The sequence below is a fragment of the Pongo pygmaeus genome, chromosome 12 (assembly GCF_028885625.2).
Source record: "Pongo pygmaeus isolate AG05252 chromosome 12, NHGRI_mPonPyg2-v2.0_pri, whole genome shotgun sequence".
NCBI classification, from domain to species: domain Eukaryota; kingdom Metazoa; phylum Chordata; class Mammalia; order Primates; family Hominidae; genus Pongo; species Pongo pygmaeus.
Genome location: NC_072385.2, coordinates 37004473 through 37021536, shown reverse-complemented (window position 1 = coordinate 37021536; position 17064 = coordinate 37004473). Strand labels below are relative to the sequence as shown.

At 44.9% G+C, this 17064-nt stretch overlaps 1 protein-coding gene across 4 annotated transcripts in view; it reads right to left on the bottom strand.

Annotated features, from left to right (window-relative positions):
* Window positions 1-2381: 2381 nt before the first annotated feature.
* NCK2 (NCK adaptor protein 2) overlaps window positions 2382-17064 on the bottom strand; it is a 150551-nt gene continuing 135868 nt past the window's right edge. For 3 of the 4 annotated variants that reach the window (XM_054475193.2, XM_054475195.2, XM_054475194.2), the window contains exons 4-5: window positions 15687-16408; window positions 2382-3667 (exon numbers count right to left, since the gene is read on the bottom strand). In XM_054475193.2, coding sequence (XP_054331168.1) covers window positions 3473-3667; window positions 15687-16408 — 917 coding nt within the window. In that variant the 3' untranslated portion in view covers window positions 2382-3472. The remainder of the gene's footprint in view (window positions 3668-15686; window positions 16409-17064) is intronic. The other variant, XM_063648502.1, reaches the window with a different exon arrangement.

Sequence of the window (17064 nt, the reverse complement as noted above, 5' to 3'; positions counted from 1 at the left end):
ACCACTGCAGATAAGAAGGCCAGTGCTGATTATGGCTGAGTGTGGCTTTTAGTTTGGGCTTCTAATGAAAGACAGACAGCTCAACAGTTTGTTGAAGCAACCCCTCTTCAACACTCGAGGAGTCTAAGCTTTAAGAAGCAGGGGTGCACTGGCCCTAAGACTGCTAGGGAAGGATCACACTGAGGGTCTGAGGCAGTCGGCTCTTCAGGGGGGCCCTGAGGAAGCCCCTGGCTAACAGGGCACCAATGAGTTAGTTCCAAGTGAGAAAAATGTTGAGTAGATCCCTTTGACACACGCAGGCCACCCCCACAGGCATCCATCACTGTTAGGTAGCACTTGCACAAGCACCCTCACCAGGGCAGCCCCATTTGACTCGGGAGCAAACACATTCAGAGAAGCTGAGTAATTTGCTTGAAGTCCCAGGGCCGGTAAGGACAGCTGGCACTGCCATCGTGCCTGGCTTAAACAGGTACCCAAAGCCTGCAATGCCGCTCCTCAGGAGAGCAGCCAGCATGTGGCAGAACATTAGAAGCGAAATAACCACATCAATGACACAGATGCCAACAACGAACAGTACTGCATTCTAGTAAGAAAAGGCCAAAACCAGACTCATGTTTATGGAAATGTAAGATTTAAATAATACTTTCAAACTTTTCTATCCTTTCAGTTCTGAACTTTGGTCTTAAGAAATTACTTTGGTATTCTGGTGTTGAGCAGTAGGAATTGTAGAAAAGTAGATTGCAAACTGGTTAGCACATAGAAAGCAAGACACAGTTGAACTAGCACTGAAAATGATTTGGAAACATTGGTTTCAGCCATTATAAAGACTAGAAGATTTTAATTTGTGATGCAGTTTGGGAAAAAAGTTGGCCAGTTGTAGCTCACTAGAAACATCATTTAATAGCACTGGGCCATAAACCATACGTGACGGTCTTGGTGGTTATGTACTGTAATTCAGCAGGATGGCACGATGTTTACCTAAAAGGCATATTTAGATACAAACAAGTGAGCAAAGGTACCCGAGTACAGAATGACTAACCTTTATTGTCCCTTGCTGTCTGTGCAAAGAGGCAACAGAACAGCCAAACAAGATCTGTCCAGGAAGGTTGATGGCATCGGCCCGCCTGGCCAGAGCATCAGTGGCCACATTCCAAGTGATGTGGGGACCCTGCCTGGACCTCCCACTCTGACTAGTGGCTCATCACGGGACTATCAATTCACCCTCCAGTGGTCCATCTGACATCCTGGGGTGCTGGTTCCTTAATATAAAAATACTAATCTTGACCTCCTGCAGGCAGACAGAGGACGCCCACAAGCCAGCATGTGACAAGACTGAAAATAACTGTCACCTACAACTATGAGCCTTAAGTAAGTTCCTGAAGCCAAAATGTACATCTGTCTTTGGTCCTTCAATTGCTCGGCTATACCCGAATTGCTATGTGTACATCAAAGTCATTCGGCTGTCCAGGCGCTCAGTATTTAGTGGGATTCCAGCATCAGGTCAAAATGTCATTCTCATTAGTGAGACCCGAGTCTGGAGGAACTGGTTTTTCCCTGGATGTATTCTGTCTCAGGTAATGATCTCCCTCACTCACCTGAATATCTATTCACAATGACTGGGTGCCACCAACCTCAGGTACAAGACACCAGAGTTCTAATTTATTATCATCTAAGGCAGCAGCAAAAAGATACAATTTCCTCACAGGGAACTCGCATGGCAGAGTAAGTGTGCAACACCTTGCTTCTCCCGAACGCCTTCCTACGCTGGGGTTGGAAGTGTCCAGCGCTAGTGCAGATCCTTAGCTGTGCATCCTGGCTCCACCACGCAGCAGCCACGTGTTGAGTGCACTGCCTGTGGGCCTCACTTTCCCCATCTATAAAATGGGGATGATAGCAGGTTCCACCTCATGGGGCTGTGATGAGGAACAAATGGGGGCGCAGTGCATGGTACAGAGGGAGCGCCTGATACGTGATTGGCCTAGGAGGGCACAAATGCCAAGTCATGTGACTTTGCACCCCAGGGCCTGGCACATCAATATAAATGCTCCCGATCAAGAGGACAAATCAAGAGTCAGTTGTGGGGGACACACGGTGACAGCGCGCTGGCTGCCAAGAGTTCAGCAACATATTTCTAAACAAATACTTTCCAAAGAGCAAAGTTCAGACCAAGCTTGAGATTCTGGGTTCCCTTGGAGTTTCACTAATTAAAACTCATTATTTCAATATACAAAAATGTGGGGGTAGAAAATGAAAACACGCAAGTAATAAATGTTAAGCTCTTTTCTAAAAATGATTTCCACTCCGCAATGAGTGAATGCTTCAGTAATTACTCTCCCATGATTGAGTCTTGAGTTTTCCCAAAGATAAATACACACAGAGCCTTGTCATAATACTTTTTTTTATTACAATATCCAAAAAACTGGGTATGCAAGTTTAGGGGATCTCAAGACCCCTTCTTCAATCGTAGGAATGTGCCATCTCAAGACGGTATATTTAAACTATAAAGAAGTTCAAATGTAAAGGAAAAAGAAAATGCGATTTCTTCATAAACATTCTGTGTGTCTCTTACTACCAATCACATACTCTTTTGTAAACCCTGAAAAATTTCCCTGTAAATAATATATATATAGTGTGTGTGTGTGTGTGCACGTGTGTGTGTGTATAAAGTGTTGGTAGCTCCCTTCCCCAAAAATCAGCTGTTTTCCTTAATCATCTGCATTAGTGTCAACAAACGGCTACAGATACATATTTCTTTGAGAATTAAATACATAATTGTGAGATTCAAACAAGCCGAAGGGCAAGAGGAAAAAGCACTATGTGGATGGCACATTTGGGGTAAATTACCAAAACATCTGTCTTTCTGAGTCACCGGTTCCCTCTTTTGCAGACTGCCTTTCCAGGAAATTCTTTCTTTATTGCAAGCACAGCCCCAAAGGCACTGGGCAGTCTCCTCACTGCCATCGCACCCGGTGGTTCCAGTATTGCTATCAGCAAACGTGTCGGCTCCCTGCAGTCTGGGAGCCATGTAAGGGCACAGGACACGGGCGAGGGCTGCTAGGACTGGGGCCATCGCACCTGCTCTGCCCAGCACGCTGAGTGCCCAGGACACGGGCGCTGCCGCTGGGTGGCCTTAGGCTCGCTCCTGCGCTCACAGGTGCCCTGCGTCTTTTTAAAGAGGGGTTCCATGAGCGGGAACGAGTTGAATGCACGAGCGCCATTTCCGATGGAAAAGGAATAACGTGAACTCGCCCTGCTCCTCCCCTTCTCTAAAGCTGGCCGGCCGGGTGGGCTCGAGTGTGGGTGTGAGGCCTGGATGGCAAATGGGAGACAAACCGACCAAGCGACCTGAACATAAAGAGAGACTCGCAGAGAAGCCGTCGGGGCCGTCCCCGCGGGAGGAGCCTCTGCCACAAGGCCGGGCGGGGCAGCTCCACCGTGGGGCCCGAGAGGCGAGTGTGGGGCCGGGGCGCCGTCACTGCAGGGCCCTGACGAGGTAGAGCTTCTCCCCGTGCTCGCTGGTGAAGATGGGCGCCTTTTTGTAGTGTTCCACCAGCTCGTCCATGGTGTGGAAGCGCCGCTGCCCAATGCAGTAGACATTGTCCACGAGCTGCACCTTGAAGTGTTTGTTCTTCCCTGACGCTTTAAGGGACACGGAGAAGTCGCTGGGCTGGGGAGGAAACAGAACACAGTTACAGCCGGGCCACAGCGGGGAGCTGTGTCTAAATCCATCCACATCTCCTGTGTGTCTAAATCCAAACCACCCATTGCTCAAACACTGGGTCTCTGTTTTTTCTTTTTCTTTTTTTTTTTTTTGAGATGGAGTTTCACTCTTTTGCCCAGGCTGTAGTGTGGTGGCCCAATCTCGGCTCACTGCAACCTCTGCCTCATGGGTTCAAGCAATTCTCCTGTCTCGGCCTCCTGAGTAGCTGGGATTACTGGAACCCGCCACCACACCCGGCTAATACTTGTATTTTTAGTAGAGACAGGGTTTCGCCATGTTGGCCAGGCTGGTCTTGAACTTCTGACCTCAGGTGATCCCCACCCCCTCCCAGCCTCAGCCTTCCAAATTGCTGGGATTACAGGCATGAGCCACCACGCCCAGCCGAGTCTCTGTTTTATATCTAGAACGGCATCTGATGTTCAGAAAGACCTGGAGGCAGTCCACGATTCTGAAATTCTGAACCAAAGAAAAAATAAATTCTGCTTAGCCCAGTTTCAGTGCTAAATGCGTTTTAGTTATTTGAAAAGTGCAAACTCATTACGGAATATACAGCATTTCACTATGGAATATACAGTGTTGCCCTGACTGCTCAAGAAATTTGCTGTTTTTCATTTCCCAAACTATTTTTTGATAAACTGGGAATTTATTAAGAGTGGTTTCTATGCAAGCAGTAGCTAGAAATTTTACTACTTCTGATGTCTAACACTATTAGAAATTAAGACGTCAAAATTTTTCTAATTCTTCTTTTTTTGAGATGCAGTTTTGCTTTTGTTGCCCAGGCTGGAGTGCAATGGTGCGATCTTGGCTCACTGCAACCTCTGCCTCCCAGGTTCAAGCAGATTCTCCTGCTTCAGCCTCCCGATGTGCCACCATGCCCGGCTAATTTTTCTAATTCTAAGCATTTAAATATATGAACAGCAGTGGAAAATTCCGGTCGCATTCTAAACATAGTTCACAATATCCCAGAGGACGCTGAACTATGGTTTGATTACAGATTTTATTGAAAAATATTTAAATTCTGTAATGTGCCTTATATTTCAGAATATTTTAGAAACATGTCATTATTTTAATTAAAATGTGTCTTTTATTGGCCAGGTGCAGTAGCTCACGCCTGTAATCTCAGCACTTTGGGAGGCCGAGGCAGGTGGATCACCTGTGGTCAGGACTTTGAGACCAGCCTGGCCAGCATGGTGAAACCTCATCTCTACTAAAAATACAAAATTAGCCAGGCATGGTGGTGGCGTGCCTGTAATCCCAGCTACTTGGGAGGCTGAGGCAGGAGAATCGCTTGAACCTGGGAGGTGGAAGTTGTAGTGAGCTGAGATCACGCCACTGCACTCTGGTCTGGGCAACAAGAGCAAAAACTCCATCTCAAAAAAAAAAAAAAAAAAAAAAAATTGGTCTTTTATCTCATTTGCTGAAAAACATGCAGGAAAGAAGATATTGAATGATAAATGTTCTTTGTACAAAAATATCAAGTTTTGATCAATTCATTAAATGAATAACAATTAGTTACCAACACATGCCAGGCAGGCGGTGCCCTGGATATGTGTGTGTGCATGCAGGACATATGCTCTGTGACAATCCGGTGTGGGGAGCAGATAAATAGAGGTGTACAGATGGCTGCACAGGGCAGTAAGTTCTATGAAAAAAAAAAAAGAAAACAAACAAAACAGAGTTGCATGAAAGAGGAGCATGAGATACCGCAGCGCTAAGTGTGTGAGCGTGCGCAGATGTGAGAGGGAGTATGTGAGTATTGAGAGTGTGTGAGAGTATGCGTAGCGTGTGAGTGCATCTGTGTGAATGTATAAATGCGTGTGGGGCAGGAGAGCCCTCTGGACAATGTGGAGCTGAGCCTGTGCCCTCCGAGGCAGGGCTGGTACCTCGGACATGCCTGGCCAGTGGCAGGACCACAGCCTAACATCCGAAATTCTTCATGGAATTCCCAGACCAGTTTTCTGCTTTTCTCAAAGCCCAGAAACTTTCTGCTCTGAGGGTCCAGCAGCTTGGCCCTGCTCTGCGACCTCCCAAGCAGGACCTCCAGACAGTTAACAAAGGCCTAGGCCATTGTCTATTACAGAGTTCACAAAAGCCCAAATAAATGTTTGATAAGAAGTATGCAACCCTTGCAAAACAAGGAATCACTCCATTTATACCAATGACAACTCAGGGGAATGAGTGTCTGAGAAGACTCAAATTGTGCAAGGCAGCTGGGCTCACCCACCAGCCACAGCTGTTAACAGAAAAGAATGAAAGGAACAATTGTAAGTATAGTTTGTATTTATGCATGCCTCTGTCTCATATAGACCAAATAAGAACAAGCCTTTGAGGGGAAAAGCCCCATCTATCTCATCCCCATGTGAGGCCCAGGGCATGCTCCTGGATGAAACTCCAGGAAGAAACCAGAAGGTTAATCTCAGATTAGGCCTCAGTCTACAGATGATTAATATTCTGTAAATATGTATATTCTGTACTAGAAGTTGCACCTTTAGGAAAAGATGAAGGGCAGTCTCACTTACAGAGTTTACTATAAGCCAGGCTCAACTTAGAGATAAAGTGGCATCATTTTTAGTGGAGGCAGTATGGGAGTGAATCATGGTAAATATAAGATACACCCAATTTTAATTAAGCCAAATGATCAACAGATGACTTTCTACATAAGGGAAATGTGCTTTTAATTCAAGCTCCTTAATTTAACATCATGGTGTGTGTGTGCCTGTATGCATGCATGAGTTGCAGCAATAAAATTCTCGCAGCAGAAGAGGTAATTTTTAATTTCGTGGGCTCCTGAGCAGAAACCTTTAAAAGTTAAGGATGTAGAACCAATTTATGCCAAGCAGGAGTGCTGAAAGTTGGGGAGTGTTCTTTAATTTAAACTGAGTAGATTTTCTGTAGGAAATCTAAAAAAGAACAATCTGTATACTAACATACACCGTTACATGTGACCACTGAACACCTCTAAGTGAAGTGTGAAGATGAACTAGTTAAGATGTTCTCCAAGTGTGCTCTCAAGACCAGCAGCATCAGCATCCTCTGGGAACTGGTTAGGAAGCATATCCTCAAGGGCCAGGCATGGCAGCTCACACCTGTAATCCCTGCCCTTTGGGACACCATGGTGGCAGGATTACTTGAGGCCAGGACTTTGAGACCAGCCTGGGCAACATAGTGAGACCCTATCTCTACACAAAATTTAAAATAATTAGCCAGATGTGGTGATGCATACCTGTGGTCCCAGCTACTTGGGAGGCCAGGGTGGGAGGATCACTTGAGCCTGGAAGGTCAAGGCAACAGTGAGGTATGATAGGGCCACTGCACTCCAGCCTAGATGACAGAGTGAGACCCTATCTCAAAATAATTAAAAAAAAAAAAAAAAAAAAGAAATGCAAATTCTCAGGCTCTGCCTCAACCCTGCTGCAGCAGAAATTCTGGGGTGGAGCCCAGCCATCTGTGTTTTAACCTCCAGCACCGTGTGTTTTAATAAGCCCTTCAGGGGACTCTGATGCAGTTTGAGAACTGGAAGAAAGAAAATCTGGAACAAACATCGGCAGTGTTGGAGCCACCAACAAATGTTTGGTCACCAGAAAAAGATGGGAATGCGATTTATGGGCAAAGCAGCCCATGATGGAGGGAGATCCAGTCTGTGGATACTTTTCCAATTCTGTCCTGAGGACTCTGGCTCTGCTCCAGACATCTCTCATAGGGAATTTCCCCTGAAGTGACAGCTGGGACACTGCTGTATGGTCTCTTCCTTTCAAAGTGAGCCACCAGTCCCTGCATCTGATGGAGATGGAGTTACTCCTGACCCAAAACAACTCTGCCTCCAGAGGGAGCCAGGGAATGATTCCCATGAAAGCAACTCCATCAGTCCTGTTCTCATCTGTTGTAGTCCTTCCACGGTTGGCTTTCTAGAACAGATTTCAAGAAATCAGATGAAAAAGGACCATGCCACACTTGCTCCTCAACAAGTACTAGAGTACTGATAGTATGGTAGAGTACTCTACATTTAAGCTTGTCAAAGAATCTTAACACATTTTTGAAACATGCAGTCAAGATGCTGGCTGAGGCTGCACTCATCTGAAGGCTCGACTGGGGATGCAGGCTCTACTTCCAAGGCATATGCTCACATGAATTCCTGGGGGGCTCTGTAGGGCTGCCTGAATGTACTCTCAACAGGACAGCTGGCTCACCCTAGATCAAGTGACCCAAGAGAGCAAAGAGGCAGCCACAATGCCCATCTCAGAAGCTGCCCTCCATTGCTTCTGCCACATCTTGGTCACTAGAAGTGAGTTGCTCAGTGCAGCCCATGCTCAAGGGAAGAGGGTCAGGCTCCACCTTCTGAAGCAAAGAGTACCAAAGAATTTATGGACATCTTTTTAAGCCATCATAGATGGACATGACACTCATTAAAATTTTCTGTGGTTGGACTAAAACCTAACTAGACTCAGTCCCCGGGTTTTGAAACATCTCCCCTTTGATTTCTCCTCTTTAATTGCCACCTTTGTGCTACCTCCCACTGTCCACATTTCCTACACTTTCCATCTCCAAACACCGCACTTACTTGGTATATAGCAATTTCTCTGTGCTGACTACTGGGCAAATTCTTCAAATTTTCAAACATCAGACCACTTCTTCCTGTTATGTCCTTCTATGAGTATTCCTTATAAGGAACGATTTTTCTATTCTCATAGTTTTTGAATCAATGGTTCTGGAGAATGAACAATTAGTACAACCCATTCATTTGACCCTTCTTTTCAGAAAGTCATTTTCCAAGTGGAATCTAAGGACAATTAATAGGTTGATGGAAAACCAACCTCTCTCGGGGCCTCTATCATCATTATTTTTGTTTAGGCTTTAGATTCTGTGTTTGAATACAACTAAGTGCAAGAACCCTATTTAACTCCACATCCCCATACTGGGCTCAGAGTATCTGGTGTTTAACAAACGTGCAGACTTAAAAATTTCTAATTTTGACTACCTCTTCCATTATTCATTCCTTTAGGTAATTCTTACACCTCATCCCTTTGCAATTTGTGCTTGCGGTAAGTGGGTACTTTTAGAAAAGAACAATAGAGAGCACACTCTTTGATCCCATCTCTATGGCTTCGCCAGCTTGATCCATTGCCTCAAACACTTGCCGAAAAGCACCTTTTCAGTTTTATAAAACAGATGTCCTGATCAGATACGCCTCTCCCTCTCTCAAGATTTAATCAATGTTTTCTCATAGAAGAAAAAAAATGAATGCCGAGGACAGACTTTAATATCCTTTATTTCCTCCTCCATCCCTGAAAGCTTATGTATTAATGCGATTTTCTTCTAAGCACAATGGTCATGAGGAAACGGGAGGGAGGGGCTTTGCTCCAGGTACTTTTGGTTCTTTAAACCTTAAAACTTCTCCTTATCTTTCACTTTTGACTTTATGAAACGATGAGGGTAGAAATGCCCTTTGTGTGATTCACCAGGCCTCCCATATAGACCCTGGACTGATCTCCAGTCCCGCTGAAGTCTCCAAGCATCTGCACATCTCCTTCTACCCCCAGAGAGAGGTCACCCTGTTTGTTTCTTATCACAAGTTGTATCATTCTTTTCTTTTGGTAAAGACATGTTTTTCTCCTTTTACTTCTTTACAGAAGGCACTCTTCTGTCCACAGAAGTGGTTCATTTACCTCCCAAAAGTGAGAACAAATGGGTTAGAGGCAAATCGTGATCCAATGATTAATAGTTTCTCTGTTTTTATCTCAGAAAAACTGCCTTTCAGTTTCACCATTCTATTCGGTCACCTGCCCTAGTTGTCTAAGGTAGCCTTCTTTTAATAAAAATAACTCCTGCCTATACTTACGCTGCTAGCTGTCAGTTGACCCTACGCTCTGTTTTTACATCAGATTATCTCTTCCTTGCCCCAAGTGTGATAAGTCTCACCAGCATTTCCTATTCTCCTATCAATGTTCACTCTATAAAATATTTACTCCACAGGCCTGAAGCCAATCCACACTGACATGTTCAAATATTCATCTCATTAACTTTGGAAGTAATCTTATTTACATAAATGAAAAATCAATCATCAACTACAGAGCAGCCCTCCAAGTCTCATCTACCCAATCTAGGCAAACAGAGCATTCTCTGTCCACTTTCCAGTTAGTATGCATGTGTGTGTTTAGCCCTCCCTATCCCCAAATGTATTTCCTAAAGTCACATGTAATACCTCACCATATAGACCTGTAGAATATTGTCCTTGTTATTCTTTGTCTTTCCATAGTGTCATACCAGATGTGACTGAGTGATAATTTAAGTCAGAATTTTACCATATTACACAACAGTATGCAAAAGGGCTTGAATCAAGTGCATACTCCACAATGCAGTGGTTCTCAAACTGGAGCATCAGAATTATTCAGGGGTTCATAGGTTCTCAGGATTTGGAACAAAAAAAGGACTCAGAGGGCTTCTTCAAACCAAGGTTGCAGAGCCCTACCCCAGAGATTCGAAGTCAGCAAGTTGGGGCAATATGCATTCTAGCAAGTTTGCTGGTGACGCTGGATGCTGCTGGCGTAGGAACCACACTTTGGAATTATTGCCACGGATGGTGGCTGAAGAAAATTATATGTGGGTATTCTCCTGTTCGCTTGTGGCAGCATCTATGCGTGACTCTGTTATACTTCCAGTGACTATACTGTAGATGGGATTTTTAAAATGCTAAAATGAAATGCAGTAAGGAAGATGGGTGAGCAGACCCAGTCTGCAAATGACTCCACCATCAGTTATTACACAATGAACTAATTTATAGTAAATTGCTTTCTGTGCTATAAACTCCACAGGGATCTGAAACTCTATTTTGTTACTCTATGCTGCTCTTGCCATGCTATAAAGGTCATGTTAAAGAAATGCTTAGTAATAGTGCCATGAGAAACATCCCCAGATAAATGAGAGACCCCACACAGAAATACAACTCAAAAGGGGAGACATATGCCCCCTGAGTGAAGACAAGCAAAACGTAAAGCTGAGATTAAAAGGTTATGTTGTGGTGATGCAAATCAAAACCACAACGAGCTACCACTTCACACCTACCAGAACCGCCATTTTACACACACACACACACACACACACACACACAGCCATGTATGGCTTAATGACAGGATATGTCCTGAGAATACATCATCAGGCAATTTGGTCATTGTGCAAACATCAGGGTGAACTTACACAAACCTAGATGGTACAGCCTACTACACATCTACGCTATAAGGTATGGCCTGTTGCTCCTAGGCTACAAACCTGCACAGCATGTTACTGTACTCAACACTGTAGGACACTGTAACACAATAGTGTTCTGTAAACCAAAGAGACGTCTAAATCTATAAGACAATATAGTCACAGATTTTTTTTGCAGCCACAGCTGCAATTTTAACCCCAGTGTGTGATAACCGTGGAGTGCTCACAGAACGAGGCCAGCACATCTCCACCTTCTGGGAAAAACCAAGAGCCATGGTCCGGAAAGAAATTATGAACCCCTTACTGACCAGGTTTGCCACTGATTGTATTAAAAACACTAGCTTTTAATAAGACTCCTGTGTTCACAGATCCCAGTAAATGGTGCATTGCTTGTCTGTTTTAAAGGTCAGCATTGAAGAACCAGCCAGAGTGAGAATGCAGAGTCTTTAAGGGCTCTGGCCCATTACAGAATCAGAATCAGGTGATGAGCACTAAACTTCTAGATAACAGCCTTTACTGCATGATCTTGCAGGCCTTTCCATCTTCAAGAGTTAATTATGCTTAAAATTAGAACTATTACAAAAATCCAGGCTTAAAACTTCCATTTGGTACTGGGCAAAAAGCCTGGCAATTAAAAATAACTTGTTATCTTTGAAACTGGAAAGACGCCTACAGGCACTGCTTACAGCAACCTAAGGTTAAATCATCTTAACATTAACTCATTTATGAAGAAACACCATGGATCACCGAGCCTAACCATGAAACCCTGGAAGCAGTTTTCACTTTGCTCTGACAATCTACCTCCTTCGAATTCATTAGCAGAAACACAGCAAATACAGTAAGTTTATTTTCAAACTCTAAAAAGTAAAAAACAAAAAAACACAAAAAAATCCCCAAAAAAACTCAACAGAAATACACTTCAAGAGATAAATTCCACTCAACAAAAGCTACAGTTCTAAATGAAGTTCAGCTTTATGACAATATTTTTATATTCTTGGAAATGTATTATGCAGAAATGGTTTTAATAACAGCTGCGAGAATGTACAAAACCACTAAGAATGCATCACAGGGATCAAGGGTCTTCAAAGTGTGGTCCCAAAAGCAGCAGCATCACCACCAAGAAACATGCTATTAATAGAAATGCAAATTCTTGGGCCCCAGACCTCCTGAATCAGTATCATTTCAGGTAGGACCCAGCAATTTGTTTTAACAAGCCTCAAGGCGATTCTGATACACACTACATTCAGTTAGATAATCATTATTTAGAGAAATGGAATGATGAAATTGCCTGAAAATAGAGTTTTGGGTAAAAGTTATAATTTCTATAAGAAATATTATAACTTTAAAAATACAGAAAGGAACTATTCTATTTCCTAGCCAAATACTTTTCATATATTTCAAAAAAGAGAAATGAAACAAATATGTGCATTAAATTATCCTTAGCAAGACAGTTTTTCTCTATTGGAAAAAAAGTACTGTATGACAAAAAATATTAGTATCTAATACTATTGCAGGACATAATAAATACATGATATCTTCGGGATCTAAAATCTTACAGAGGAAAATGGCCTCCCAGACTTGTGGCTGATGCTGTCCAGCAAGTCACCCAGGCCAGCTCTGCACCTTTCCAACCATATCCTAGTTGTGATCTGTCACTTTCTGAACAACCTTTACAAGGATGGGAGATGCAGCAATTAAGAAAATAAAATACTGACAACTTGTACAGTTTACCAGAAACCCAGTAAAGGGTTACTGTTCATTTTAAGTACAGCTTTCTAGCCACATCCATAGAATCAATGTGGACAAAATGTAATATAAAAGGATTTATAATGGACACACACAGGGTGAGTAGGATTTCTTGAGTTTTCTGGATTTAAGCAGGTATGGCTCACAGGTGAAGGTATGATAACGAAATATGGAGAATAAGCAACAACAATGCATCACCTTTAGCTGCTAAAGATAAATGTCAATTGTAGATAAGAGAGGAGAGTGACGGAGGAGGAAGACATGGAAGGACAAGCAGTAGGTACTGAAGTTCAGGACAGGAAAGAGGGTCCAAAAGGTTCATTCGTTTGTTGGTTCACTGATTCATCTAACATATCCAACAGATACTTCTGAAATACCCAGCACTTACTGATAGCGGATAGCGTAGGATGTGGCAATGTTTGTCTTCCCTGAAATATGCACCTCTCAATATCGTCAAGCAAGGGTCTAGCTCATTTACACTGCAATCACTCAGGATATTTTATTGAAGATTCATTCCAAAAAAAAACAGCTGTGCTTATCCAGAAGCCAGGCCTCATGTGGTAACCTCAATTAAAGGCCCAGGCCCAAAGATTGCAAGAAAAAAAGGAAATTAAATGAAGATGCCTGACTCTGAGTCCTGCAGGGAGGCTGAACCCCTCAGAAACCTTTCCATCCTGGCATGCTGCAAAAGAATTATGTCAGATCATGAACCTAAGGGCTCTTGGTGGCCTGGTGGTGGCTGTGAAAGCCAGCTCTAACCTGAGAAATGCCAAAATGAGCAGGAAAACACATGGGGATGGGGGGAGGCAGTGGATGGTGGAAAAAAAAAAAAAAGCGAAGGACTTGCCCACTTGTCCACCAGGACAGGTCCGCAGTAGTCACAGATGACAGCTGAGAACGCCTTGGTTATGAACAAGAAATACAGCAAACCTGGCATGGTTCTGCTGTCAGGAGAAAAGAAGCCACACACACCTCAGGGCTCTTGCAGAATCCCCGTGGAACAAGGCATGCACACTAACAGCTGAAAATGGCCCGTGTCACAGCAAGATCCATCAGGACAAGCTGCCCTGCACAGCATCAGGTCACGTGGAGCCTCAGACCAAGACTGTGCTGCTATGTGTGCAGAGCCGATGCAAGTCCCAGTAAAGCTCTTTCCACCCTATATTCCTAGAATCATATATGTTGTTCCTTGACTTTCTAAGTTAGGAGAGAATGCAAAAAACCCTGAAAGGCCCCCATTAAAAAACTGTTAAAAGGAAATACAAACGATTAGTGCTTTAGTTCTTTAGAAAAAGTTAGCTCATTCTCTAACAATACAAGACAACTGAGACAGTGGGGTGCAGAGTTCTGAGATGAAACCCAGACAACGCATGCATCCCTCCTTATCCAAAGGGATCTGGTCCCTGAATTCAGACAGCAATGACCACCTGTGCATGTTCCACAGAAAAGCCATAGGTCCTCCCTAAGGCCAGCAACCCCAGAGAACATCTTTTTCATCTACCCTCTAAAATCTTTCCTCTTTCCCCCAAATCTTAGGCAGAAAGAATGACTGGGACCAATGTCTCCACACTGCAGGATTTCCTTCTGAGAAGTCTCCTCAAACTCAAAAAATTTTAAGCCAAGATCATATTTTGTGCATTATACTTAGCCCTTTAGGACTCTGGACCAAGCACTTAATATTGTAATTGGTTTTCCAGCGCTTTCTCTAAGTTTCTGCTCGATTGAGTTAAAAGCGCTGCTGTCCTTAATTTGCTTAAGGCTTCAAACACGATCTAAAGGGAAGTGGTGCACAGAGCTCTCATCATGTGAGAACAATTCAATGTGATGTCTTGCCAGGAATGATAAACTCTGGTGACTTCATAAGAAAATCTCAGAGTTCAGATTTCAGATGAAGTTAGCTTTCAGGCTGGCATTCCCGTCCAAGCACATCTAAGGCTCTGCAAAATTGATGACACCATAAAGGAGTCCAGTTTCCACCACCACGATGCTCCGTCCTCAAAGAGGAGCAGATCCCAGTTGCCTCTCTCTGGAGGGGCTTTGAATGCCTCTCTGATCAGTCAACAGGACCCTTGAATGAGCACTTATTCATTGTGCCAGTAATCTTTTCAGAGGACAGCAGTGGCGGCAGGTAGTACATACTTACTAGTCTTATAGCGTGCATTTAAAAATGAAATTGAAGCCTACTAGAACCAATACAATTCAAATACATGAAAACTCTTATCTCCTAAATGCTTGTTTTGGAAGTCTCTCAATTGTAGAAGGTGTATTCGGAAAGACGTTTGCAAAACTGGTCGAGTATTTCCTTCACACACGAAAAGCCTGCCTTCTGGGATGCAGGCTCGACCCCATGCCTGAAACTCACCGCCCCCCAGCCTGCCCACCGCTGGAACTGGGTCTGCTGCCCCAGCCGAGTGGCCTCATATCTCCGACTCACTGCACACAAACAAAACTCATCTCTCCCAAGAACCCCTGTTTTCTTTTCAATTCATCTCGTAAGTGCTTTAAAAGCTTTTGAGAGATGAATTCAGTGGCGCTGCCTGCCGTGGCAATGACCTTGGGATTATATGGTTTACAAAGAGAAAGCAAGCAAACAACAAAAGGCGGTGTCAGAAACCAGCCATCAGTCTTGCAAAGAATGCTTTCTCTGGGACACAGACCGAGTAGAAACAAAGTAAATCACTCGGGCCTTCTACGTACACAGAATGGGCAACCAGGAGAGAAAATGATGTTTGAGCCTGTAAAATACAAGAAGGGGAATCTTGGGAGAGAAGCAGAACCACCTTTGTGAGCTAAAAACATTTTTTTAGTTAATCTCCCACCTCCAGAAATGGACACCCACTATCCCTAAAACAGATGCAAGGAAATCACGGAGTAGCAAACATTATACTAAATTGCATTCATCTGCGTCTCCCGCTCTTTCTAGTGTACTCACACAATGTGAAAAGGGCGTGGCACACAGACCCACTGCGCAAGGCACATTTACTGCCTGCAGCCGGAGCTGTGGGCGCAGCGCACTTACCGAGGACTCGCTGTCCCTAATGAGGAAGTCGCCCTCCACGCCCCGCTCGTTGAGGGCGCACTCGGCCTGGTGCCGCGTCACGTTCCCGTAGTACCACTCTCTGCCCGCGAAGCGCCCGCTGGACGAGGGCCCGGTGTAGCTTATCTGTGGGGCGTGCGCAGGGTGCAGGGCAGGCCCGTCACTGAGGACCACCACGTAGTTTTTGGGGACGAGGCCCACCTGGCCCCGGGCATTTTTGCATTTCCACCACTCGGGGTCGTTCTCGGGCTTCTCGATCACCTCCATGGTCTCCCCCTTCTCGAAGTTGAGCTCCTCCTCGGTGACTGAGCTGAAGGGGTACAGCGTCTGGACCACATGCAGCACGCGGGAGCCCTGGCCATTGCTCAGCGAGGCGCCCTTGCGCAGGCTCAGGAAGCTTGGGGACTCTGCAGCTGCCTCGTCCACCTCCTCCAAGACGTAGTTGGAGGGGAACCAGCCGATCTGCCCGTTGTAGCTGCCCCGCCACCAACCGTCGCTGCACTTCTCCATGACGGTGACGCGCGACCCCTTCACCAGGGACAACTCATCCTCCCGCTCGGCCACATAGGCGAACTTGACGAAGGCCGGGATGTTGAGGTCGTAGATGCGGTCGGCGCCGCTGCCATTGGCGGGGTACTCGGCGTCCGTGCTGGGCGTGGGGGACGCATCCCGCGCGCTGGTCTTCCTGCGCGTCTTGCCGAGGCCTGTGGAGACACAGCAAGGCTCAGTGGCGCGGGGCACTTGGGCACCACCCCACTCCCTAGCCTACCGGGATTTCCACGCAGTTTCTCTGGCGGTTAAATACAAGGGGACACATGGACAGTGCTTACAAACTGTAATTACCATGAGAAAAACAAGGTTGCTGGCAGCTGCCTCCTGTAGTTGCGAAGTTACTTAAAGTTGAGAATTAAATTGATCTATTTTATCCATAAAAACATGTCACAGGGCCAGCACAGTGGCTCACGCCTGGAATCCCAGGCTTTGAGAGGCCCAGGCGTGAGGATTGCTTGAGGCCAGGAGTCTGAGACCAGCCTAGGCAACATAGCAAGACCCTGTGTCTGAAAAAAATTGAAAAAAAAAAAAAATTAGCCACCTGTGGTGCACATCTGTGGCCCCAGCTACTGGAGAGGCTGAGGTGGGAGGATGGCTTGAGCCAGAGTTGAGACTGCAGTGAGCCATGATCGCTCCACTGCACTCCAGCCTGTGCAACAGAGGCCCTGTCTCTAAAACCAAAAAATGCGGGAGTACCAGTGACACAAAAGATAACGAGAAGAGTAGGTGGTTTCCTTCTGAAATAACCATTTTTAGAGCATCCCTGCGCCTCTCAGAAAAATAAAGTATAAATGCAGAGAAAATATCT